The 27237-nt window shown below is 40.5% G+C and overlaps 1 protein-coding gene across 1 annotated transcript in view; it reads right to left on the reverse strand.

Moving 5' to 3' along the window:
• Positions 1 to 3193: 3193 nt before the first annotated feature.
• Positions 3194 to 27237, reverse strand: part of LOC311075482 (von Willebrand factor A domain-containing protein 7-like) — a 32649-nt gene continuing 8605 nt past the window's right edge. Inside the window, exons 8-17 of the mRNA XM_084102929.1 lie at positions 19405 to 19517; positions 19018 to 19134; positions 18742 to 18915; positions 18451 to 18583; positions 17700 to 17849; positions 17473 to 17565; positions 17115 to 17383; positions 8709 to 8845; positions 8433 to 8592; positions 3194 to 3783 (exon numbers count right to left, since the gene is read on the reverse strand). Coding sequence (XP_083959055.1) covers positions 3406 to 3783; positions 8433 to 8592; positions 8709 to 8845; positions 17115 to 17383; positions 17473 to 17565; positions 17700 to 17849; positions 18451 to 18583; positions 18742 to 18915; positions 19018 to 19134; positions 19405 to 19517 — 1724 coding nt within the window. The 3' untranslated portion in view covers positions 3194 to 3405. The remainder of the gene's footprint in view (positions 3784 to 8432; positions 8593 to 8708; positions 8846 to 17114; positions 17384 to 17472; positions 17566 to 17699; positions 17850 to 18450; positions 18584 to 18741; positions 18916 to 19017; positions 19135 to 19404; positions 19518 to 27237) is intronic.

The following is a 27237-nucleotide window of genomic DNA, read 5'->3' on the forward strand; positions in this document are numbered from 1 at the left end:
GGTGTAAATAATAGTGGATCATCAAAGCAACTACAGTTAAAGTTACATGGTAAAATATCTGAGGATCCCTTTGAAATTGCTGAAGCTTTTAAAAGATACTTCGTAGATTCTGTAGGTGAGATTACTCAAAGTTTCACTGAAACAAAGGATAATATTTTAGTGGACTGTCAGCTCCAAACTTTTAAACCCCAATTCTGTTTAAGTAACTTCTCCGAGCAGGAGGTATTAAGGATAATTAAAACACTTAAGACTACCAAAGCTAAGGACTGTTACAGAATGGACTCTATAATGCTCAAGTCGTTAAAGGACTGCTTAGCTCCATCTATTACAAATATCATAAACCTTTCAATATCTCAAGGGATTTTTCCAAATACATGGAAAACTGCTATTGTGTCACCAATTTTTAAAGCAGGAGATCCCCAGATTATCAGTAACTATAGACCTATCAGTATTTTGCCTGTTGTATCTAAGGTGATGGAGAAGTGGGTTTTGGAGAAAATAGTTTTTTATTTGATCAACAGTGACTTTAGCCTGCATCCTATGCAATTTGGTTTTAGAGCTCACCATTCAACAGAGATTGCTACCCTTTTCCTTTTGGAAAATATTAAATCCATGATGGATACGGGTGGTATTGTGGGAGCAATTTTCTTGGACCTTAGGCCTTCGACACTGTAAATCATGGAATACTTATTATTCTGTCCCTCTATGTTCTATAGTATTGTATTAGTTCGCTGGTGCATTTCTTTATTTTCCCACTTGGGGTCAGACTCTTCAGTAAAGACACTAAGAAGAAAACTGTGTCCTGTTATTCCTGGAACCACCTTCTCTTACTGTTTAGCTCGCTGCATAGGCTGAGTAGCCACACACTCATCCGAGGGCAGAAGACTTATTAACAAGTTAGCTTCTTTTAATTTTTCCAATGATACCATTAAGTGGATTGATTCATATCTAAAGGGAAGAACAAATTATGTAAAGGTCCAAAATCACAAATCCACTTCTTATACAAATAATACTGGTGTTCCGCAAGGATCTATACTTGGGCCACTGTTGTTCAGTCTTTATGTTAATGATTTGCCTTTGGTTTGTCCCGATGTAGAAATTCTATTATATGCTGATGATGCTGTTATTTATGTTCATAGCAGCACAAAACAGCAAGCTGCTTTAAAACTAACCAGTGCAATGAATTATATCACAACATGGCTTGACAGATCATGTCTAACGTTAAATGTTGGTAAAACGGTTAGCATGTTCTTTTCAAAGCGACCATGTGTTCCAGACCCTGTCATAATGATATCAGGTCAAAATTTGCAAGTTGTGACTGAATACAAGTATCTGGGTGTTTGGATTGATTCGAATCTCTGTTTTAGAACTCATGTTAAACGTATGTGCAAACGAGTTAGATTTAATTTAAGTAATTTTAGATTTGTTAGGGATTCTTTCACCTTTGAAACTGCTATGATATATATGAATGCCATGACAAGCTAACAAGTCTACAATGAGGTCACTTGAAAGTCTTTATAAACATACTCTTAAAGTTTTAGTTCAGAAACCTAATAATTTTCACACTTGTCAAATTTTAAATACCCATAGACTTCTGAGCTGGGAAAACTTGATCACTTACAGTAATCTTTGTCTAGTCTATAAGATATTGCATAGTACGGCCCCACCTCCACTGAAGAGATTTGTTATGCAGAGAGCAGGCACTCATGTCACCAGAGGTATCACAAGAGGGGACTGTATCATTCCCACTCGAAAAAGTGCCTTTAGTCAGTCAGCGTTCACTGTAACAGCAACTAAACAGTGGAATCTATTGCCAAGGATGATAAGAGAAACAGACACTTATCGTTCTTCTACTGGTCAGCTTAAGAACTGGCTAATTGATAATCAGATATGTGCACATTAGACTACTGACTGTCTACTGAGAATTGTTGCTTGTTAGCAGATTGTCTTGTGTCAGACTCTGAAATTTCTCATTATGTTTTAGCCTATACTGTGTGCTGATATTGCTTGTTACTTATTGTGGTGTGTTGTATCTGCTTTATTATTACTTTTCTATGTTGTTATTACTTGTGGACTGTAAAAAGTCATTTTATGTTTTTTATATGCTGATTTTAGGTTGCCTTTATAATAACTGGCCAGGGATGAAAATTAGATGAAAATTTGCCTGTTGAGCTAACTCTGTCTCATTTACAGTTATTTTACTGTTAATCAATGAGCACTGTCCCTGTAAAATAAACAAATAAATGAAATGAAATATTACTGTTTGCAAGACAAATTTGTGTCCTAAAAATGGATACATCTAATAAAAATTATCAAAGTTTGTTTGCAACACAGTTTGTCTTGAAATTGTATCAGATCTATTTGATTCATATGAATGTAGTATTATGCAGACAAGAAAGAAAAATGTTGCAAATCATTTCAACCACTGGGTGGCGGTGTAATGTTATGTGATACACAGACTGTCTAAAACGCCTTTTACAAACCTCAAGATTGAAATAAGTTCAAATAACTGACATTAATTGCATTAATTATTTATTTATTTTAGAAAAATCAGCATCACTTTAAAATAAGTATCTTTTCATTTTAGGCAATTATACAAGCATATGTTGAACAAAGTAGCTTGCTAAAAAAAAAGATAATATGCGATAATATAACTCATGCGAGTTCCGGTTTATGTAAAGTTAAGTAAACAACTCTGGTATGCATTTTAACATAGGAATAGCTGCTTGAAATCTTCTAGATTACATGTTCATGTTGCAAAATGTACTACATCATTCAATGCAAACACAAAACAAGACAAGTTATTTAACAAATGACTTTATGTTTATGGTGCATAACAATAATGCTTCACAAAGTATAAATGTCATTGTCCTAAAGGTTACATTTTGAAAAGTTGTACATTAGGGTAACTGGGCCATAAAATACTATTTAATGTGTGTTTATTTGTCATTGCATATATTTGTAAAATTATATTGATATTCTTTATATTGGTAACATAATGGTTCACAATTTCTTCCTATATTTGGACAGAAAAAAAAAGTGATATTCTTTTTTTTTCTTCTTTTTTTTTGCAACATCCATTTGTATTTTAGTCATACAGACAATTCACTAAACTAGTAAGAAATATGACAGTCATAACTGTCAAAATTAAATCCATGATAATAAGATAAAGACTTCCATCATTTCTTATTTACAGTTAGACATGTCAGATAAGGTCACATAAAACTTTAATCTATGTTTGATGTTTGTAGGTTCTGCAATTAGTAGTCCTAATTGGGATGAAATGCTTTGCTTTACATTATTTCACAGCTCTGAGAAAGCTTTATAAAAATATTTTTACAGACGGATGGGATGAGAAAGAGAATGATAGGATGATTGTGTATTTGGTTGATGGACTCCATGTCATTACAGAGGGAATGCATCACGTAGAAAAACGTATAAAAGCAGAGATGCCCACAGAGGGAGGGACATGCTGATGAGGCGAGAGCCTGCGCTAGACTTCATGGTGTAACGGCACCTGCCCACATTCCCAACCTTGTCAACTGCGGACAAAGTTACGGAAGTTGAACAACAGGAGGACTCATATAGACCCATCACACTGTCTTCCACTTCCTTCTGGGTAAAATTTCCACTGCCTTGCTGGATGGAAATGCTCTCGATGCCTGTGCCTTTACCGTCTGTGATGTTGACAGACAGTTCCCAGTTTGATGAGCTGCAAGAGGAGGTGTTGCAAGTACCCTGTACATCGACAATTTCACATTTTGGAGGTGTCAAGTCAGTCACCTGGGCGGAACAGTAAAGGATGAGTTAAAACAACAGCTTACTGAAGAATAACTTGGCATATAAATAATATTATAGATCCTTCAGGAATCATTCTAATATGCTGATATGGTGCTCAAGACACATTTCTTATTATCAATGTTAAAAACAGTTGTGCTGCTTAATATTTTTGTGGATTCTTTGGTGCAAAGTTTAGCAAAGAAGTGTTTATATTGAAATAGTAGTCTTTTTGTAACAATATAACACATTTTTTTCCACTTTTGATCAATTTAACGCTTCCTTGCTAAATAACATAATTAATTTCTTTAAAAAAAAAAAATCATACTGATTGCAAACTTGTTGGTGTATGGTATATTAAAGGGACACTGTGGAGAAATTGTGTTTTTGTCAAACAGCGACCCCTAGAGTCGCTGTGGAATACTTGCACTGTCGTAAATACCCCTCCACCCTCCACACCGGTACCTGCGCCGGGCATGGAACAGGTCCACAGACTCCGAAGACATGATTATTGCAATTTATCTAGTTTGCAAATTGTGCTCGTTTATTTACAACCTCTACGTTAGGCTTATTTGTGTCCTGATATTTATGTGAGATATTGAAAACTGTTCTCATGATCGCAAGAATCAACGTCAACAGCGTCGTCTGATATCCCTCAGGACTACGTGATAAATACACCTCACAACACCTGAGTTCAGCTGGCAAACTAGTTTGTGAGGCAAGCTAGGCAATAAAACATAACGCAAAAAACACGTAGGCCTTAGAGAACGAGTGTTTGTTGTCTGTTAACAGCTCTGATAATCGAAAGCTAGCTAGACATATGTGGAAATTACTGGACTGGTCTAATTATCAGCAATGGATGAATGAACAGCATGTAAAAAAAATGATATACTACAAGCAAGCGCAACAACATACAACATAGAATGCAAACAAGTTTACAAATAAGAGATTTATTTACTGGCCACTTCGTGCGTTTTCTCAGATCGGATAGCTATCTGATTTATCAAAACTATTCCATTTACACCTGGTCACATAAATGTGTTTTTGCGAAACGGATTTAAATCCGATCTTCAATTCTAGCGCTATATGCAGATTTAATGGAGTGCACGTCACCGAAAGCAACAGATATGAGCTGCATTTTATTGATCATCAGCTAAAATTTCAAAATCAAAGACCGCAATAAGAGAGAGCAGCAGCAACAGCCCTGGTAAGATCATTTTGTTTCTTTACTTTTAATGATGATGATGATTGTGTGTTAAGCATCTGCGACTTACTTTCACTTTGATTTGCGATAGTTTGCACGTTGGCTTGATGATCTGGGCTGAGTTTCCCGATAACGTTGTCTCTTAGCGCTACGAAGACTCTTAAGGTATAACTTAACTGAAGGTATACCATTTCTAGGTGTGTTCCCCGAACTATACCTTAGGAAGCTGCTTAAGATATACCTTCTTACGTGCGACGTTACCGGGTGCTGTCCGTGGTGATGGTGCTGAATTGGTTGATATCGATGGCTCGAGAATCAATTATTCTCTCGTGCAGGGGCTGTTTATGTGAGAAAGCGGTGTTCTTTATAAAATAAGCACTTCAGAAATAGTTTAAATTGCATTTATTAGGACTCATGGGATATTATAAAAAATAATCCAAACTATAATAGCCTATAATAGCCTTGCCTACATATTTTAAAATTGTAGGCTATCATATATTGCTGCCATAATAACCATTTTAATTTTTATGTGCTTTCTTCTCTTTCCCATTTTTGTTCACTGAGGTGGAGCTGCGATTAAATATTGTTCTTGTAAATACTTTCCAGCATTTCAGTAAATAAAAGTGTACGTCACGTACGGTGCTCGGCAGTGATCAAAATGGATTTAAACAGTGAATTTTGAATCTCTTCTTGTAAACTCGGAGATGTGGATTCAGACGGCAATTAAATTACCACACAACCTGTTTGTCAAAAAACAGTAGGTACTAATTTGGCCAGGGATTTTTACGCGGGTTGGGTGAGAAAAAACACTGATATTATGGATTCGGACGGCACTAAAATCACCGACTTACCCCTGTAAATGTTTAAAATACCGGACGAGCCCATGAGAAACAATATTAGCATCCGAATAGGACTTAACTGACAGTAGCCTATGCTTTCACTGGCCTTTAAAAGCGCTCTTTAATTAAAATAAATTTTAAAAATCGTATTATATATAATAATATAATTAAAATTCTAACAACAATCAGTGTAATGACAATTTTATTCTTTGCACGAAAACACTTGAATTAGCCTAACTGAACACTGTCTGGGTGTATTAAAACTTCAGAATTATATTCATATAGACCTGCAACAGTGATAAGGTAAAGCTAAGAGTGGCCCAGACCAACCTTACGAAAGTATGACTTACAGAAGGTATACTTAACTAAGAACGTTTCGGGAAACACGTATTAACGATAAGGTACAGCTTAAGGTGTAACTTAAGAACGACGTAGCGTTAAGAAAGTTTCGGGAAACCCAGCCCTGATTCTCATCTGCGGTGATGCGTGTTCCAGCGCGTCGTCATATCTGGCAATAACATATAGCCTATAACACGCTCTCACACGTTTTTTTTTATTTTTTAGCATTTTTGGGAGGAGTACAATTTACATATGTGGTTTAAACAACCAGGGCCCGGTTTCCCGATAACGCTCACTCTTAGCGTGCTAAGAAGACTCGAAAGATATATCTCACCAAATTTGTTTATTTTCCTAAGTGTGTTCCCCAAACTATACCTTAGGAAGCTGCTTAAGATATACCTTCTTACGTGCGACGTTACCCGGCGCTGTCCGTGGCGATGGTGCTGAATTGTTTGAAATCGATGGCTCGAGAATCAATTATTCTCTCGTGCAGGGGCTGTTTATGTGAAAAAGCGGTGATCTTTATAAAATAAGCACTTCAGAAATAGTTGAAATTGCAATTTATTATGATTATTGGATATTATAAAAAATAATCCAAACTATAAAAGCCTATAATAGCCTAGCCTACATATTTTAAAATTGTAACATATAGCCTATTGCTGCCACAATAACCTTTTCAAAAATTTACGTGCCGCATTTTCATTCCCATTTTTGTTCGCTGAGGTGGAGCTGCGATGAAATATTGTTCTTGTGTAAATACTTTCCAGCATTTCAGTAATAAAAGTTTACATCTTGCGTACGGTGCTCGGCAGTGACCAAAAAGGATTTAAACCGTGAATTTTGAATCTCTTGTAAACTCGGAGATGTGGATTCAGACGGCAATTAAATTACCACACGACCTGTTTGTCAAAAAACAGAAGGTACTAAATTGGCCAGGGATTTTTACGCGGATTGGGTGAGAAAAACACTGATATTATGGATTCGGACGGCACTAAAATCACCGCCTTACCCCTGTAAATGTTTAAAATACCGGACGAGCCCATGAGAAACAATATTAGCGTCCGAATAGGACTTAACTGACAGTAGCCTATGCTTTCACTGGCCTTTAAAAGAGCATTTTAATTCAATTCATAATATTGTATAATAATATAATTAAAAATCTAACAACAATCAGTGTAATGACAATTTTATTCTTTGCATGAGAACACTTGAATTAGCCTATTTTAATACTGTCTGGGTGTATTAAAACTTCAGAATTATATTCATTTAGACCTGCAACAACGCTAAGAGAGAGCTACGAATGGTCCAGACCAACCTTACGAAAGTGTGACTTACAAAAGATATACTTAGCGTACGAACGTTTCGGGAACCGTCCCATAAGGTTAAGAGAGAGGTTAAGGAATAGGTTAAGAACTACTTAGAGATAAGAACCCTTTGGGAAACCGGGCCCAGATGCATTTACACTTGTTCAGTTTCGTCTGGAATGCGTCTCAGACCTCCTCCTGAAGTGGTTTGAGCGTCTTGAATGCGTTTCGGAGGGCATTTACACCTGGTTTTTTCACGATCGGATAGCTATCCGATCTGAGAAAACGCATGAAGTGGTCAGGTCTAAACACAACAGCCCCCATGACAAAAACATACGCACGAAAGCGGAAAACAAACGCTGGTTGGCATCTCACGTCCATAGACAGTATATAAACGCTCACGTCCGAATTTGAGGAAGTGGTGGGGGAAGTGACGTATGCCGTAAAGCAGTCGAATTTTGTAGTTCTTTTTGTGCTCTGGTTACTACCCGAACCCCGAAGTTACATAGTGCCAGTAAAAGCGATACAGACCCCGTCAGGCTATGGCAGACGTGTCATTCAACCTATTGTAAGTCGATGTACCATCACAAGGGTCTTGGAAATATATTATGAAGGTTGAAAAGTTACACGGTGTGGCTTTAAATATTGGTTAACCACAATTTGTTTTGTGTGGAGAATTATTGGCTGCCATTGAAATGTACAAATTTAGAGATCTAAATGTTCCCTGTTTCTATTCATTATGTTAAGTTAATCATTTAGAATTTTTTGTGGGCCTAATAAATGTAATTGTTTGATCTTAAGAACGTTTTTGTTTGCTTTTGTACACAAATATTTTTTATTTAGTGTTGGGTTGCCACTACTGCAAAATCAGTAGAGAATTTGACTGTAATGACTTGTGTAGCTTGTGGTTTGTTGGGAAAAACAAATTCACATTATAAATATAGCCTTTCTGAAACCATGTGAGGTTACCTTGGAGAGAACAGAAAGGCGAACGACAGCATAGTTAGAATCACTTCCTCCAGGTCCCTCTGCCTCGATGGTTAGCGTAACATCTGTGCCTGAGACCGTATCAGCAGGAGGAGTGAGAGACACTGTCCCTTGAGCACTGCCGCCACTCTGCAGATTGAGCCTGCGATGACAAAGAAACAGAACTGTGGATCAGAGTTTTGCTCTTGATAAGAAAAGCAATAAAAACTTGTTCGTCAATCATCACTGAGTGATTTGAAAAGTAAGTGGAGAAATTACGTTGATGGATGTACGTTGATAGGGATGGTTTTGTCAGTCCTTGCAAGAATTGTGTAGGTACCGCTTGGTCCATTGGTTGTAATAGTAAAATTTAGTTTAAATACTTGTCCTGGCAGCATGGAGCTGTCCGCTATTGCCTATAGGTGGAGAGGTAAAACAAAAGAAGATATTCAATTCCAGTAAATAGCATTATTATTAAAAAAGATTTGTTCAAACAACTAGAGTGATGCCTACTGCCTTCTAAAGGAAGTATTCTAACTTTTATGGAACTTTATAAGGGACCGATTTCCACACGAGAGTCTCGATCACAATAGATTTCAATAGATTTTTTTATGTTAGCATGTTGCTAGGCTAACAAAACAGTTCTTAAAGTTGGCATGACACACAAGTTGCAATAGTCTTTTCTTCCCTATTGTGATGTATATCCGAGTAATTAGCAAACACCATCGCACACCTGCAGGTGATACCCAGCAAACACAGAACGTTGGCACAACGTACCCAACCTTCTAACAACGTTTTAACAACATGGAAAAAAGGTTGCTATAACTACGTTGTGTGGTGAAGGTTGTTACAGCGTTGTCTCAGTGTTGACACTGAACCACTGTTCAGGGCCATTGCTTAAGGTTGTGCCTAAAGCCTGGAACACACCAAGCCGATGGCGACGAACTAGCGCTGATGAAAGCCGACTGTGTTGTCGCCTCGCGCCGGGGTAAAAAGCATCACTTGAACACACAGAGAGAACTACAGCCGACTGTTAGCTAGAATGTGTGTTCTGTACCTGCGTGTAAATGAGACAACTATCTATTTCTGCAGATATATTCGTCTATATTCGTCATTCAAAAAGGGAAACCAACGAGGACCAATTTCAGCTGACGGTGCGGAACACAGATGAAACTTAGTCGGCCGAGGCACAAAAACATGCCCGATGGTCGGCTTGGTGTGTTCCAGGCTTAAGATGTCTGGACAACCACTGGACGACATATGTACTCACTGCCCTGAAGCGCGAAAATTAGCCTTTTAAATTTCAACTGACCGTTGGGCTCATGTGTCGTCTCATTCTTCATCAAGCAAGGACACGTCAGAATTGCGTTTAATTTACCTCAGCTAAATAAGATACGTAATTATTCAAACACAACCTACAACTTCCTTGTCTAATGTGACATTTATTTGAACATCTATAGGTATGACAAATATTTAACTTTATGCCAAAAGTATGAAGCCAAAATGACTTTAATGATGAGTAATTGATTTCAGCACTCCTTGAACAGGCAGCGACTTTAAGCACGTAGCCTACTTGTTGCACATTAAAGTTTTTTTTTTTTTTTTTGGTGGAAACGCACAGAGAAAAATAAAAATGTTTGTAACTGCTTGCACACCTGTTTATTTTTTCCTTTGATTTGTCGTCTCATTCGTTTCTTTGCTAGATTTTCTCATGTCTGCTCATGCTAGTTAACGTTAGTCCACTCCCTGTATAATATGTTTGTTTGTTTTTTTTCACAAATGTATGACTTTTGGAAGTGCAATTTGATTACCATATGCAGTTTTAATAAAGTTGAATTAGCTAACCTTCTATGTCATTTTTACTCTTCAAAGTGTACACTTGCAGGTGTTGATTATAATGAATTTACTGTTAGGCCCATACATAATAATAAGGATAAACAATATTTAAAAAATATATAATTATCTAACATATGACTAATTAAAAATGAACCACAAAACATAACATGCTAAATGTGGTATATCTATATCTAGCATAAAAAAATTAATTTGTCAGAACGTCGTCTCTCAGTTGCTGAATGTTGCGCAACAACGTTTCTACAGCCCTGTCGCGTCTTACCATTCTACGTTGTTACAATGTTGCAAGCACGTAGACAGCGACGTTGCCATAGAGACAGAGCGCAACGCGTCATAATCTGAAGACCACACCCACCGGGGGGGAAAACGTCTCCATTGACTTTGCATTGCGAGAGGCTGCCTCCTTGTCATTTATGACTTATAACAAAAGACAGAAAAATGCCTAAAAGCTGATGTGTGACAAGGTGTACAGCAAACAAGCTAAAAAACCCAGAAATAAGTTTTTATAATCTGTCGACCCCAAAAAAACGAGCTCAGCATCTGGACCTCCTGGTTCGGGTCCCGCTCGTGCCGAGGCAGAGCGGCGACTCGCTTCATGGGGCTCCCAGATGGAGCTCGTTGACAGTCTTGAGAGGTGTGTAAACCTCTCAGACGCGTCATCGACTGGCGAGAGCGAGCTGCAGGTGGATGACGGAGACGATTCTCCTACTGGTACTGCAGCGAGTGCTCTTCAGGACGGGCAAGAGATGGCTGATGAGGATGAATTAGATCCAGAGCCTCGTCAGCCATCATGCCCCGTGTATGCTGAGCTGGTGGACGTTATGGGGCGCGCCGCCGACAATCTTCAGATGCCATGGCAGCGCGCCGCCGACAAACTTCAGTTGCCATGGCTGCGCGTTCGGGGAGAGATCGCTCGCGGCAGGCTTGACGATCAATTTCTCCTTGAACATAGGCCACCAGCTCAGGTGAGCCTTCCATTCCTTCCTGATCTCCACACTGAGATCGAGAGGGCTTGGAAGAACCCATACTCTGTCCGTATTCACCGACATCAGCGGGGTAATTTTGCTGATGTTGAGGGGATCGGGGAGCATGGGTATGTGTCGATACCGCCGACTGACGAGACGTTTGCGAACTATCTCGTGTCTGGGCGGGTGTCGACACTAAAAGCTCCAACCCTGCCATCCAAACCGCTCAAAGTAACAGCTCGTTTGAATGGCAGAGCATACACGGCAGCAGGTCAGGCCGGCGCTGCTCTCCATACCATGGCAGTGCTGCAAGCATACCAGGCCGACCTGCTGCGGGATCTCGACCAGGGGGCGGGGCTGTCTCGTGAGGCGGTTGCTGAGCTGCGCCGAACCACAGATCTGTCTCTCCGGGCCACTAAACAGACTGCTGCCGCGATTGGTTGATCGATGGTGGCGATGGTGGCCACGGAGAGGCATCTGTGGCTTAACATGGCTGATATCAGGGCGAAAGAAAAATCCTTTCTCCTCGATTCACCAGTTTCGCCATCTAAACTTTTTGGCACCTCCGTGGAGGCGGTGGTTGGAAAGTTTAGGGAGGCGAAGGCGCGCTCAGCTGCTTTTAAAACGTGTATACCGCTGAGATCCGGGTCCAAGCCCAGGCAGGCGGGAGGCCCTGGTCCCTCTCGGCCCGAGGACCGTAGACAGGACCAGAGGTCCAGTGTCGCCTCTCGTGCGCCCCCTCCATGGAGGAGTAGGACACAGAGAAGGCGAGCCTCCCGCAAGAAGAGGGATCTAAGGGAGGTCATCCAGCGCAAACACGCACAGCGTAAGTAAGGGTTGATCTCCCTGGAGGGCCTTTTCTACCAGCCCTCTCTCTCTTCCTGACTCCCCAGGCGTTTTTGCTACACCAGGCCTGGGGCTGGGCCCATGATGAGAACTATGTTCTGATGGCCCGCCTTGGCTTGGTTAGTGTGAGCGCCTCTTTTAGGCATGTAAAAGTGGTGGACCCCAGGTTTATTGCGAACTTCTGGTGAAGTCTTCACTCCGCATGCCGCAGGTGAGCTGATTGGTCTTTTAAGGATATCTGTGTGTACAACTAACACTGACATTTATTTCTCTACAGACCTCGTTCCCTGTATAGACCTAGGGGGTCGTACTTGCAAGGAGGAATAAGGTAAAGTAAGTTTTGGACTTCAGGGCCCTGAAGCCGCCCCCTGTTAGGTGGCTAGAACGATTAGGAAGAAGCTAAAGAAAAAATTGGCTTCCTTTATGAGTATGTGATGGCCTTCTTGTCATAACATCTTCAGAGAACTATGCGAGGTGTGCCACAGCTCATTCCTGTGAATAGCCTTTCGGGCTATTAGCCACCCAGGGGTAGAGTAGTTGGTCTTTCTTTAAAAAAAAAAAGTTTTTTTTTTTGCTTTTAAGTATAGTCTGACTCTAGTGCTTCAGATAGGTCTTATGTCCAAACTATCGGTTCGTTGACATTGGTATCCTGAGTATATCGCTCCCCTGAACTCTGTAAAAGAGCGAGTTTCAGTAGGTTGAGTGGTTTTGCAGCCCCCAACAAATTAGGCTGTGGCCCCTCCGAGCCCTCAGGTAGATCTATGCTTGTAGGCTGGCCCTCACCCGGGCCGCCTCTGTAGCTGGCCTAGGCTATGCTAGGGATAGATGGAGGCGTTCTGCTAAGCATAGCTGCCGCATTCCTATGTGTGTTTGGCTTCCTCCCCTAGATTTCAGCCTCCTCCCATAAATGGAGTTGTTGGCCAAGGCGTGTTTCCTTAAGAAAGCAGGGCTTGCGCTCTCGTCTCTTCCGGTGAGCGCGGTAGCGGGAATTTCAAAAGAGTCTTTTTCTTTGAATTGAAGTTGCTTCTACATTTGTTTCGCTGAGTCCGAAGACGAAAATAAAGAAAAGACTTAAAGAAAAAGAAAAGAGAAATGGAGAAAAGCTCCCGAAGGAGCCATGGACCTTGAAAACCTCTCACAGAAAAAAAGTGCTCTCCGAGAAACTTCGGTGTCAGTCTCTTATGGAGAAGCTGGGTTCACGCCTCCTTCGCGTGCGTGAACCAATCATCTTAGAGCATCTCGGGCGGGAAGATTTTTCCTTTGTCCTGTTTAGACACGCCCATTTGAATGTCTCATGAGGAGATGAAATTAAGAAGATTTGTATATTATATGTGTATTCCTGATAATTTTTGTTACAAAAATTAATATTTGGAATAAAATAAATCATAATGTGGTGAATTAATAAAGTTCTTGGAATTAATAAATGTAATGTCAACATTTCCTTTGGTGAGGCACTGCCTACCCTGCCTACCCTGACCGCACGTCCCTGGATGTCACGTAGCAGGAGAAAGTTTCGTTATCTCTTTGGTGCAGAGAGGAATGTTAGTTTCAGGTTCTGGAGTGTCTCTGAGATGCAGTGAGTGTCGTAAACACCCCAGGAGGGTGGTCTAGTCATAGATCAGGCGGCTCCAGTTAGTGACTTATATCTACCAGGTTAAAAGCTAAAAGCTATCCCCAAAATTTATAATGACAAGGTTTATGGAGTTTTTGTGTGCAGGGAAAACAGAATCATGATTCTTGCACATTCGTTACACCCGCTCCCTGTCTAAATTTTCAGGGGCATATGGTTGTTACTCCCCCGTTAACTCAGGGTAGTTTTGAGTACTCCTTTCTCGGCTCTGTATCTATCTACCTCACACCACTATGGCTCCGGTTGAGCGGGGAGTTCCAAACTCATTTCTTTCGGGTTTTTGAACTCCGCTCCCTTGAAGCCAGAGCATTGCCATGAGCTGACGCCCATGCATATAGTAGGTAGACCCTTAATGGGGCCTCCACTAGGCAGAGTGGCGTATGTTGTACTCCCCTGCTATAAGGATATTGCTTTTTGCTGAGTACACTGCCTTTGGCAATGTGATTAGGTACCAAGATGCTGTAAGCGCTGTAGTAACAGCTTTTTGTCACGAAGGCTGCATGGTTAGGTAGTAGGCCCCAGCAGGCCTCCTTGACCGGGTAGCCCCCAATAGGGCTCTTAGGCTAGCTCACCTTTGGTGGTTGGCCTTGGTAGTTCGGGCAGTAGGCTCACTGATGGGTAGTAGGCCTTAACAGGCCTCCTCTAAGGTGGGTCCCAACATTGTAGAACATACACTAGGACAAAACTATAGGAAAGTTTTTTAATTAGTATGGTTCCAGCAGTGTTCGTTAAAGTAGCAGAATAGACTCGCTATTAGCTAGTAGGCCAACCAGGCCTCCCTGTTAGGCGAGTCCCCAGCAGCAGTCACCATGTAGCCCAGTCTGGCGGGCCTTAGCAGGCCGCCCTGGGACTGTAAGCACCTGGATTTAGGGCTCTTAGCATCCAGCTGTTAGACTGTTTTTCAGGTAGTATTCCTCTTCAGGCCTCCCTGAAGGTGGGCTCCCACATTTTGTGGTGGTCAGGTAGTAGGCTTCACTAGGCCTCCCTGAGGGTTAATTCACACATACTGTGGTTACTAGGTGGCAGGCCCCACAGGCCTCCCTGAAGTTGAATTCCCGCTTTTTGAACTATCAGGTAGTAGGCCTCATAAGGCCTCCCTGAAGGCAAAGCCCCAAAGACAGTCAACTGGACTGCCAGTCTGGCTCACTATCAGCTAGTAGGCCTCACCAGGCCTCCCTGAAGGTGTGCTTCCACATATTGTGGTTTTCAGGTAGTAGGCCTCACCAGGCCTCCCTGGAGGTGAGCTCCCTCATACTGTGTGTTATCACTTAGCATGGTTTTCAAGTAGTAGGCCTCTCCAGGCCTCCCTGAAAGTGAGCTCCCTCATGTCATGGTTGTCAGGTAGTATACCTCACCAGGCCTCCCTGGAGTTGAGTTCCAACATACTTTGAGTTTCCACTTAAGGTGGTTTTCTGGTAACAGGTAGTAGGCCTCTCCAGGCCTCTCTGTAAGTGAACTCCCATGTACTGTGGTTATCAGGTAGTAGGCCTCACCAGGCCTCCCTGGAGGTGAGCTCCCACATACTGTGCGTTTCCACTTAGCATGGTTTTTTCAGGTAGTAGGCCTCTCCAGGCCTCTCTGAAAGTGAGCTCCCACGTTTTGTGGTTGTCAGGTAGTAGGCCTCACCAGGCCTCCCTGGACTTGAGTTCCAACTTACTTTGAGTTTCCACTTAAGGTGGTTATCTGGTAGTAGACCTCTCTAGGCCTCTCTGTAGGTGAACTCCCAAATATTGTGGTTATCAGGTAGTAGGCTTCACCAGGCTTCCCTGAAGGTGGGCTCCCACATACTATGGTTGTCAGGTAGTAGGCCTCTCCTGGTCTCCCTGAGAGTAGTTTCACAGTGGTGCTGGGTTTTGTAAGCTAGTGGCCGCTTACTATCAGTTTAGCAGTCCTTATCAGGCAGCTACCGAAGGTGAGCTTGCACCCTGGCTCGACTCAAGTTTTTATTCTCTGCTACGGGTTCCCTCCTGGAACCTCTTCATCCTGCTACAGCCTGGTTGCCTACCAGGTAGATCTTATGCTCCCCTCACTGAGGGTCAATATGATTATGTGGTCTCCTGAGTCTGGTCAGTCGGTCGTAGGCCTCTCATGAGGCCTCCCAGTTAGATCAGTCCTTAGGCCCTCACAGGCCTCCTCAGTGTTTTGAAACACAAACACTGGGTAGATCCGTGGATCGAGTAGAGAAACTCCCCTCGCTGGCATGGGTTGTAAAGCACTATGCTGAGTCATACTCTCCAGGATATCCCGTCTCTGAGATCCGGGCCGAGTGGTTCACTGCCTGCTTCGCAGTTCCTCGAGTTGGATGCCTTACCTAAGGCAAGTGTCCAGAGGCTCTGTCTTCAGACAGACAGGAAGTGGCCAGACTGTAGTGTCTTATGTAGTGACACCAGGTCAGGCCTGCCTGGTGGCATTTCAGGTGGCACGTTCCCCTGACTGGCTGGGGTTCCCTCGGGTTCCCTAGCCACATTCCCTAGAAGGGACCCCTTCTAAGAAGTTGAAGTTGTGGTCCTAGGCCCTTGAGCAGGCCCAGGTAGACCTTTCACTAAACTATGTTTATGGAGGTCTTCTGTGGTATCGTATAGCTTGGGCTATGACCGTAGGGAGTGCTGTCACTGTCAGCCCAGTGTGACCTGAGGGTGAGTGGTTCTAGTGTTCATTTGAATTGCCGGTTCTGACAGTTGTCACTGCCATTGGGCATGCACTCCCCTTAGCATGGCGGCGTGGGTATATCGTTCCCCAAAGCGTCATATGATGTAGTGTAGAGTTCCCTTTCAAAAGGGAACGTCTCAGGTTACGACTGTAACCTATGTTCCCTGAGAACAGGGAACGAGACACTACGTCTCCCTGCCATGCATCGGGGCCTGCCTACCAAACAGTCCCTTCAGACGAAAGGATATTGTCATGTTTGCAAGGCGCCCTTATATACATCCAGGTCGCGTGTTAATCATTCACGCTAATGATTCACGGGCTGTCGCCGTTCAACATGATTGCCGTGAGTTGATATTGATTTCAGACACCTGTCACACCTGAGGCGTTCCCCAAAGCGTCATATGACGTAGTGTCTCGTTCCCTGTTCTCAGGGAACATAGGTTACAGTCGTAACCTGAGACGTTTTCCACTCATCCACCATGGGTTTATTGGATTTATTTTTTTCACTGAACTTGGTGCAATGCATTCTGGGAATGTAATGCCATTCTCTGTGAAGAATATATGCAATAATTCCTTCAAATCTAGATGAAAAGAGTTATCTTAGGAGGCAGCATATCTGAAGATACTGTATCTACCTTTTGGTAAAGATCACTAAGTTTTGGAACAGAGGGAATGTCATAATAGATCAAATAACAGTTTCAAAAATAAGTGTCATGTTCCAAAAAAGAATGCAGTTTGTACCTTGACAGTGACTTTGGACTGAGACATCTGTGTGGTGGTCTGCCTCTGGAACAGGCTGGAGACAGTCTTGTCTTTTCCTTTCAGAAATACCACAAACTCTTCTTCTGGAACTTCTTTCACAGTAACTAGAAAATCTCCACCACCCATTTTCTCTATGATTCCATTAGACACTTTGACCCCAGACACCTCCATGAGAGCGACCTCATGCACCTCTAGAACCTCTGGACCTTTCTCTCCAGTCAGTGTTAGTAGCAGCTTAGCCGGTGAGCCTGAACAAAGAGCATATAATCTTTTAACACTGCCATTCATGTAACTTTATAAGAATCGATTCATAGTTGAACACAACAGTGGTTCAAACCTGCTGACGGCCGCCCATCAATGACAGCATATCCAGGATGAGGTCCTTTGAATTCCTCCACAAAATCATAGATGAATGTAATCGCACTCTGACCTGAAGAATGCAGATTCTTTTCATTTTAAATATTTTTTTTTACTGTCTACATTACAAAGGCCTAAAGACAGGTTGGCAAAGACGTCAGTCTTTTGTTTTGCATTGGTTTATTAAATGTGTACATGATGGCTCACCAATCACTTTTATGGTGTAGGACTGAGTTGTCGTCATGTCAATGTGCCACAGGCCCATCTCAGTTTCATTTAATTGGATCCGTTGCAGGTTTCCTACACTCTGAATTGTTCCCAGAGGTCCGTTGGAAACAGTGTTAGATTGAGAGACACCTGGAAGCAAGTGCATTACAATAGATAATAGTGGAGGAACTTACTTTTATATCTTATATTGAAGCTGTGCATAATAACAATCGACAATCAATCAAATGAGTACAGCACAATCTAATATAATCAATTCACAAGTTTTTCTAGTTTTACATTTTTATTTAGTTATTTCTATTTTTTTTATTTTTCAATAACTTCTAATATTTCACTCTAACATTGTTAGTTTTAATTTAGTTTTCAGTTTTGAGTTTTCTAGATTTTACTAGCTATTGCCGTCCTTAACATTAGGAGAGATTATATATAGTCAGTGCAACGTACTGTTGCTGCCACCACACTTTCATGAGACTAAACCAGATTTTCATTTCATCTTCTGTTACAGATTTCATGTTTAGAGTTGTTTGCAGCCTGGTAAAACTTGCATGACACTATGACTTATCCTGGACTAAGATGAAATGAAGATCATCTAAATTAGTTGGGATAGCTGAAATTCAAAATGTTTGACAGCTTGTCTTAATTTAACAGCTAATGGGGCCTGCAAATTGTAAAATAAATGTATTGTCAATTAGTTAATTGTTAAATTTGCAATTTAAAGTGCCTCTGAATTTACCTGTTGGGCTGCGTAGGTTGAATGTGAGTCTATTTCCTGTTATGTAGATGGTAGTGTTGGACACAGACTCATCCAGTAGGAAGGAGAAACTCTCCAAACGTCCTGGATTCCTGGAGCGCTGAAGAATTGTCACCTGACAGAAAAAGAAAGAGTGTGCAAACATTTGCAAGGAAAAAACTTTGGCTTTATTCATTTATACCACTAAGCTGTTATAACTGTTTTGTTTGTGAGATGTTTACAATTCAAAATATTTGGATACAGTTCAAAATTGCTATAAAATGCTGATCATACCAGGGCTGAAGTGGAGGTATCAACAATGATATCAGTGGCTTGAGAGATGCTGGATTTGGAGACCGCAATGGCTTGACCTCCAGAGGCCAAGGCCACGTCATAATACACCTGAAACTCTGACGACGCCTTCAATGCCCTTCTCCTCCTACTTGATGCTGTCATGAAGAACGACACCTGAAAAGAGAGGGGGAGAGATGGAAAGGTGGGAAACTAATGGAGGCCTGGTGAAAATGTTGATGGCAAAGATGGAAACTAAATCAATGTTAGAGAGATTACCGTAGACTTGGTGCTGCGGATGAGGGCTGTGATGGTTTTCTCCAGGTATGTATCCTTTGGTGGAGCGTCGGTGAACACATATACATGCGAGGAGGAGGGAGCACCTGTCAGAGCCAACTGTGGGAGAGACAGAAGGTTAGAAAGGAGAAGAACCAGGTAGAGTGGTCAATCAAAACTGATTCCTTGTAATGTTCCTGCTAGTGTTTTGACCAAACTAAGAATGGATCTTAATACAGTCATACAATTTAGTTGTGGATGAAGGTTCACAGATTATCTATAATATTCATTGTAATATTTAATATTCTAATATTAGTTCTAACTAGAGACTATTGTGGTTGCTAATCAGATGATTGAGCTGATTGGCTAAAAGGCCACACAAAACAGTACCTGAAGTCCTGACAGGCACATTTCTGGGGTGTCTCCTCCTCCATCAGCTGTGAGCTTGGAGATCTCTGATTTAATTATATCTGGGTCCGTGGTTCTTATTAGTGGTCCAAAATCTGCAATTACACACAAAATTCATACAAATAGTATCTGTAAAAAAATAGATCACTTTTGCCATAATACGAGTAAAAAAAAGTACATCATTGCTCTTTTCCAAATTCATAGTGAGCTACCTACAGTGGCAACAATTTAAGGCACTATATAGGCACATTATCAAAATGAAGGCTGTTCCAAAAAGTACTGGTTACACTTTAGTTTAGGGTCCAATTCTCACTTTTAACTAGTTGCTTAATTAGCATACATTTTACTTGGATATTGGCTGTTTATTAGTACTTATAAAGGACATATTAAATGCCTTATTCTGCATGAACATATTCTACACTGCTTAATCCTACCCAATACCTATACTTAGCAAGTACCTTACTAACTATTAATAAGCAGTAATTATGAGTTTATTGAGGCAAATGGCATAGATAATAGTGAGAATTGGACCCTAATCTAAAGTTTGACCAAAGTACCTAATTTTGGTCAAATTCTAAGGCAGAATTGCATGTTTTCTTCACTGAGAACAACAAACTCTTTGGGGAAAAACTGAAGATGACGAACAAATGATGCTATTAAAATAAACCTATTTTAAAGCTGCAGTCCGTAACTTGAGGTTAACTAGAGGTTAATAAACAGAACTGCATATGTCTGTTTATGTCTATGATGAGTCACGCAAGTAGTGGGCTACTCGGCTACTTGGCCCCGACCGGCAGTGTTGGGCAAGCTACTTGGAAAATGTAGTGAGCTAAGCTAGCAGTTACTCTACATTAAATGAAGCTTCACTACACTGAAGCTACCACCCTGAAAAATGTAGCAAGCTAAGCTACAGGAACATGGCAAAAATAGTTCACTACATCTAAGCTATTTTTTAAAATTACATTTTTATATTGAACCAACTTCATTCCAAATCAATGCTATCTCAGTGATCAATAAAACTGTAAGCTCAACAGATAGGCAAGCATAATTGTTCAGTTCAGTTGTTTATTCAACAACTGTTCCAAACCAATTTGGCAAAAAAAACAAACAAACAAAAAACGTGATCCACATAATAACAAAACCAGGTGTCGAGAGTGTGCGTGTATTCATCTGTATGTGTACGTATCCATATGCACAACATGTTTGCCTGGGTATGCACCAAGGTTATTTTCGTAAACGAAAACTGAAACTAAGACTAAAACTATTGGTCAAAAAACATTTTCGTAAACTGAAATAAAATAGAAATTTCAACATTAATGAAAAACTAAAACTAAACGAAACTAACAACAGTTACTGAAAAAATAACTGAAACAAAATAATAATTCGCAAAAATAAATAATCGTTTTCATAATTAATAAGCTCTCCTAAATAAGCCTACCGGAAAATCACTTTTTTCCACTGTGCTACTCAGACATGGGCAGTATTTAAATGTATTTTAAATACGTATTTAATTACTTTAGTGTATTTTGTCATTTGTATTTTGCAGGTGTGGAAAAAATAAAATGTAGTTTGTAACAAAATATTTTGAGGGAGTGTATTTAGAGTATTTCAAAAAATCACCATATGCTTATCACCATAGTAAACGATTTTGCCATATTTTCGGTCTGATGTTGGCAATGGCAATGTCCAGGTTAGATGCACGAAAATCACGTGACACCCTGTAGACCGGGCTCCCTCCAAGAAGTGAATGAGTTTTGAACACAGGAGAAGAAGTGGCGCTGCTCCTCTTAAAAACGGCATTAAAGGGTTAGTTCACCCAAAAATGAAAATTCTGTCAGTAATTACTCACCCTCATGTTGTTCCAACCCCGTAAGACCTTCGTTCATCTTCGTAACACAAATTAAGATATTTTTGATTAAATCTGAGAGCTGGATCACTCCTCCATAGGCTTCTAAGACATTATAACTTGCTGGCCCAAAAAATGTATTAAAGACATCGTTAATATAGTCCAAGTGACTACAGTGGCTCAATCTTAAGTTTATAAAGCGATGAGAATACTTTTTGTGCGCAAAAAAAACAACAAAAATAACGACTTTATTCCACTTTTCATTTCCTTCTCTCTGGGCCTCGAGTTTTTTCACGTAGTATAACTGCGCAGCGCGTCTGTGTTGCACGTCACACGTAGGCTCACTATTGGCCGACGCTGGTCATGTGTGTGATGCGTGTGACGTGCAACACAGATGCGCTGCGCTAAAACACTACGTGAACTAACTCGAGGCCCAGAGAGAAGGAAATGAATAGTGGAATAAAGTCGTTTTTTTTTTTGCGCACAAAAAGTATTCTCGTCGCTTTATAAACTTAAGATTGAGCCACTGTAGTCACTTGGACTATATTAACGATGTCTTTAAAGGTGAATTAAGTAACTTTTTTATCTTAACCGAACAGCTTTGGAGTCATTGGAATGGTTATATGACTGTTTTTGGGTTGAATGGTGGTCTTCTCGCACCCTTCGAGCGCCTGTGAGACGAAAAACCACCCTTGCAACTTTGGGCCGCAGCATCAGGAAGTATCGCGTGATATCAGGTCTCGCGATGTAACAAACTGCTTTACGGCACTGCACACATATACTATCTAAACATTTATATGCTAGCCTTCTGTGTATTATACATACCTCAGTGGACATGGCTCCGTGCGTTCGCCGGGTTCTTTGAAAACAAATGCACATGACCAGCGGGAGAAGATGGGACGAGCCAACGAATTTTGACCTTTAAGGTACTACTCAACCGTTTGGTAGACCACACTTTAAGTCACTATATTTAATTGAAAAATGCATCAAGCTTAACTCAACCTGAATGAGCCATCTCTATCGTTTGGTGTAGTTGTGCAATGCTAAAAAAAATCCACTAGATGGCACTGTGTCTGTGAGCAGCATGCCTTTTCAGTGTTCCTTCAAACAGCACGTGACACAGCGAAAATTTACTCATCCTTTGATGACGCATATCGGCGGGACTTTTAAAGGTAAAACTATTTTGTTGACATATTATTGTTTCAGAGGAGTTGTTAAACAGAATTATGTAACTTAATTAAACAAAAATAAGTCTTATAAGGGTCAAATAATTTTTTCAAAACATGCTCTCCCAAACGGTTGAGTTGTCATTTTATGGTAGAGAAGCTAGCTAATGTTGGTAAAATTAGCTAATGTTGGTAAAATGAGCTATTTACAATGAACAAAAGGGTTAGTGTTGTTAAAATGATTAATTTAATATTATTCAATTACATATTTGATGAAAAATATTTGATCAATATAATTTTTTCACCATTTCTGGGAGAGCGGGCACAAAGTAACACTTTTTGACTTTCTCAGTTTGTGTAAATCTACTTATGGTTCAGAGTATTTATTTTTTCCCACATTAATTTCCCACATGTCTAGTACAATTATGTGGTTTTGTTTTATTAATACAGTATATACTTTTTTTCTTGATATACCCCGAAAGAATGGAGGTGAAATGTGACAACATGCCCCATAGGTGGGGTACATTGTAACATGTGAGGGGCACATTGTAACATGACCATAAAACAGCTTAAAATGTTATCTGATCTAATAAAAAATATATACAAGACAGACTAAAATATTTTCTAAATAAAATACAATTATTAACTTTTTCATATAAAATAATGGCATTTATTACGGAGCCCCCCTAGTCCCACTTTGTCAAAAAAAACCTTATAACTATCTTGTGGCCTCAAGATAGTATCCTCTTGAGGTAGCCTCAGGATAGTAGCCTCAGGATAGTATCTCGTGGCCTCAGGATAGTATCTCGTGGCCTCAGGATACTAACTCGTGGCCTCAGGATACTATCTCGTGGCCTCAGGATACTATCTCGTGGCCTCAGGATACTATCTCGTGGCCTCAAGATAGTATCTCGTGGCCTCAAGATAGTATCTCGTGGCCTCAAAATAGTATCTCGTGGCCTCAAGATAGTATCTCGTGGCCTCAAGATAGTAACTCGTGGCCTCAAGATAGTAACTCGTGGCCTCAGGATACTATCTCGTGGCCTCAGGATAGTATCTCGTGGCCTCAGGATAGTATCTCGTGGCCTCAGGATAGTATCTCGTGGCCTCAAGATAGTAACTCGTGGCCTCAGGATACTAACTTGTGGCCTCAGGTTAGTAACTCGTGGCCTCAGGATACTAACTCGTGGCCTCAGGATACTAACTCGTGGCCTCAGGATACTAACTCGTGGCCTCAGGATACTAACTCGTGGCCTCAGGATACTATCTCGTGGCCTCAGGATACTATCTCGTGGCCTCAGGATACTATCTCGTGGCCTCAAGATACTATCTCGTGGCCTCAAGATAGTAACTTGTGGCCTCAAGATAGTATCTCGTGGCCTCAAGATAGTATCTCGTGGCCTCAAGATAGTAACTCGTGGCCTCAAGATAGTAACTCGTGGCCTCAGGATACTATCTCGTGGCCTCAGGATACTATCTCGTGGCCTCAGGATACTATCTCGTGGCCTCAGGATACTATCTCGTGGCCTCAGGATAGTATCTCGTGGCCTCAGGATAGTATCTCGTGGCCTCAAGATAGTAACTCGTGGCCTCAGGATACTAACTCGTGGCCTCAGGTTAGTAACTCGTGGCCTCAGGATACTAACTCGTGGCCTCAGGATACTATCTCGTGGCCTCAAGATAGTATCTCGTGGCCTCAGGATACTATCTCGTGGCCTCAGGATACTATCTCGTGGCCTCAGGATAGTAACTCGTGGCCTCAAGATAATAACTCGTGGCCTCAAGGTAGTAACTCGTGGCCTCAAGATAGTAACTCGTGGCCTCAAGATAGTATCTCGTGGCCTCAGGATACTATCTCGTGGCCTCAAGATAGTAACTCGTGGCCACAAGATAGTAACTCGTGGCCTTTAGATACTATCTTTTCTCGTGGCCTCAAGATACTATCTTTTTTTGACAAAGTGGGACTAGGGGGGCTCTGTACTAATCAAATCAAACACACACACACACACACACACACACACACACACACACACACACTTGATATGTTTGGAGCCATCAATAGCAGCCATCAGATTTTTTATTGGTCAAGAAATTGCACTTAATATGACTTGTTCTGAATTTTGTTATTTTATTATGAACAGACATCTCAACCGTTTGGTAGAGGACTGTATCTAAAATACTGTAGGGTCTAATTTAAAAAAAAAAATTGATTGTTGTTATTGTTATCATAATTGAATAAAAAATGCAAAGAAATAATTTTTCCTTTGCTTTTTTCATGGTGCGTACCTTAAAGGGTTAATAATTGAAATAACCTAAAGAATAATCATAATAATCATACGCATATCTTTTTCTTATACAGCACATTTAACAAGATTTCATTTTTAATATTATTATATAATTTTTACTTTTTAGTTGCATTTGTTTGGTTCTTTGTTCATCCTCAAACAATTATTTAATTTTTATTATTGAAAGGTTTTCACAAGAGTTAAATGTAAATTGCAAACATTAAACTTTGCTGAAATTAAATGTCTTTAACTGGAAATGTTCTGTTAACTCTGCTAAACTATAATTACTAAAACTGAAACTGAAACTAAATATATAAAAACTAAATAGAAATGTGTTCACAAAATAAAAAATAAACTAAAACTACCAAAGCCATTAATGAAACTAACTAAAACTAAACTGAAATTTATAGGAAATTTGAAAATGATATTAAAATAAAAACTAATATAGAATAACTATAATAAAAAATAAAAAAACTATAATAACCTTAGTATGCACAATTTAGACTTGGGCATATTTGCAGGACTAACTGTAAGTTAATTTATAACTCAACTCAGCTCAAACCACAGTAGCAAAATAATTAAGACCTGCTCCAAACAGTACCAACATGGCAAAAAAATTACCACTAGATTCTGGCCAAGGCCCCTCTTTTGCAGGATGTGTTATTGAACCCATCGTCAATACTACGGCAAATGTACAAATAAATAAATAAAACATCTAGGTGAACATCAGATTATGTGGTCATGTTTGATACCAGCCAATCAGAAAGATTATAGAGATGCACCGATTACAATTTTCTAGGCCAATTCCGATTTTTCATTGAGTTTGACCCGCCGATACAGATTAACAGGGGCCCTTGGCGAAGTGGGGGCCCCACAAAGATATATTGATAGCCTATATATTGATATAGACGGCGGTGTTGTGAGGGGCCCACCTCTTGGTTCTGTGACCGGGGCCCAACATTTGGTGCTACGCCCCTGCCCAAACTGATTAATAACAAGTAGTTTAAATGGGTACATTTTCTATAAATATTTTTGAATCTTTCTGATTTCTGACATAGCCTACTCTAGTTCTTGTTAAAACACACTATACATGCAAATTATGCGCATTTTAGGTACTTTTAGTGTGAAATCATATTTATTTTGTCCATGAAAAGTGTGCTTTCACTTTAATTGAGGGTGAGCTCAATGGTGAATGAAAAATAGACTCGGCGCCGAAACCCTCAGCTTCACTACTGCTCAGCTCCACTACTGCTCAGCTCACGCGCTGCTTCTGCTCGCGGTGTGTGAATGCACTTGAACATGCACGCCGAAAACAATTCGCGCTGCTCGCGGTTGCGGTCTGAAACTATGGCGCTCGAAATGTTCCGTTCGGCGACGAGACTGACAAGCACGACAGATAACACACGTGTATACGTGCGTGTACGTCTCCATTTGTTTTATATGGAGACGTACACGCAAATATCACGTCACGTAGACACGTCAATAACGTGTAGCTGTTGATCTTTACAGACGTGACGGCGGCGTCACGTTAGAATTTAACGTGTGGATTACGTCTACACGTCTGCCCGTCTTAACGTCTGCCCGTCTGCACGTCTGAACGTCTGCCCGTCTGCACGTCTTAACGTCTGCACGTCTGCCCGCCTTATTTTCCTTATTTTCTCATAGGCTACATTTAGGCTACTGTTATAGACATTATAGATAATCTTATTTTGGCAGTTTACTTAGGGCTACATTGGATTTATTTATTTATATAATGATGAATGTCTGTTAAGTATGCATTTTGTATCCCAATGATAGATAAAAGTATATTGTCATGTATACGATGAGAGACAAATAAAATGGGCTAGTAAAATTCAGAAAAAGTGGGTCATATATTTGTTTGTTTAAGATTTGTTAAAGCCCTGCAGCAGCCAGTCTGCATGCCTCAAGTTCATTCATAGATGCTGCATTTAGTAGGATATTAATTAACCATCTGAAACCACTTTAAAACGTATTGGATTTTAAACTAAAATTAATTATCATACTTCTGATTGCTGGTTACTGCTATACTTATTCTGAACAGGTCATTAATCATTCAATTTAAAATAGTTTAACATAAATATACTATTTAATAGAGCTACACTACAGTTTTTATAAAGCCTAGCACTCTATTAAATGTAACCTAGTCATACTGCAAATTTTTTTGCTACTATGTTAAGAGCATACAAATATATCACCCAACTCAGGCAAAACAATTGACAGCCCTGATAAATAAAGTAAAAGGCTTAATGCATCTTGTTTTCACCTGCAGGAAAAACAAACACTTAAAACAAAAAGGACAGTAAATGACCACTAAAGTCAGTAGGTGGCAGCAGAGGGACACTTATCTGCTCATTTGCCATGTCCACTCCTTGATATACTTGTAAGAAGTTTCAGTAAGTCTTGGGTCATTTATTCCTGTACATTAAGGGCTCAATGCATTAACAATTTCTGAAAGGAGCAATGTTCGCTATAGTATACATTTGCTTTTGTAAAATAT

The sequence above is a fragment of the Abramis brama genome (assembly GCF_963993115.1).
Source record: "Abramis brama genome assembly, chromosome: 2".
Lineage (NCBI taxonomy): Eukaryota > Metazoa > Chordata > Actinopteri > Cypriniformes > Leuciscidae > Abramis > Abramis brama.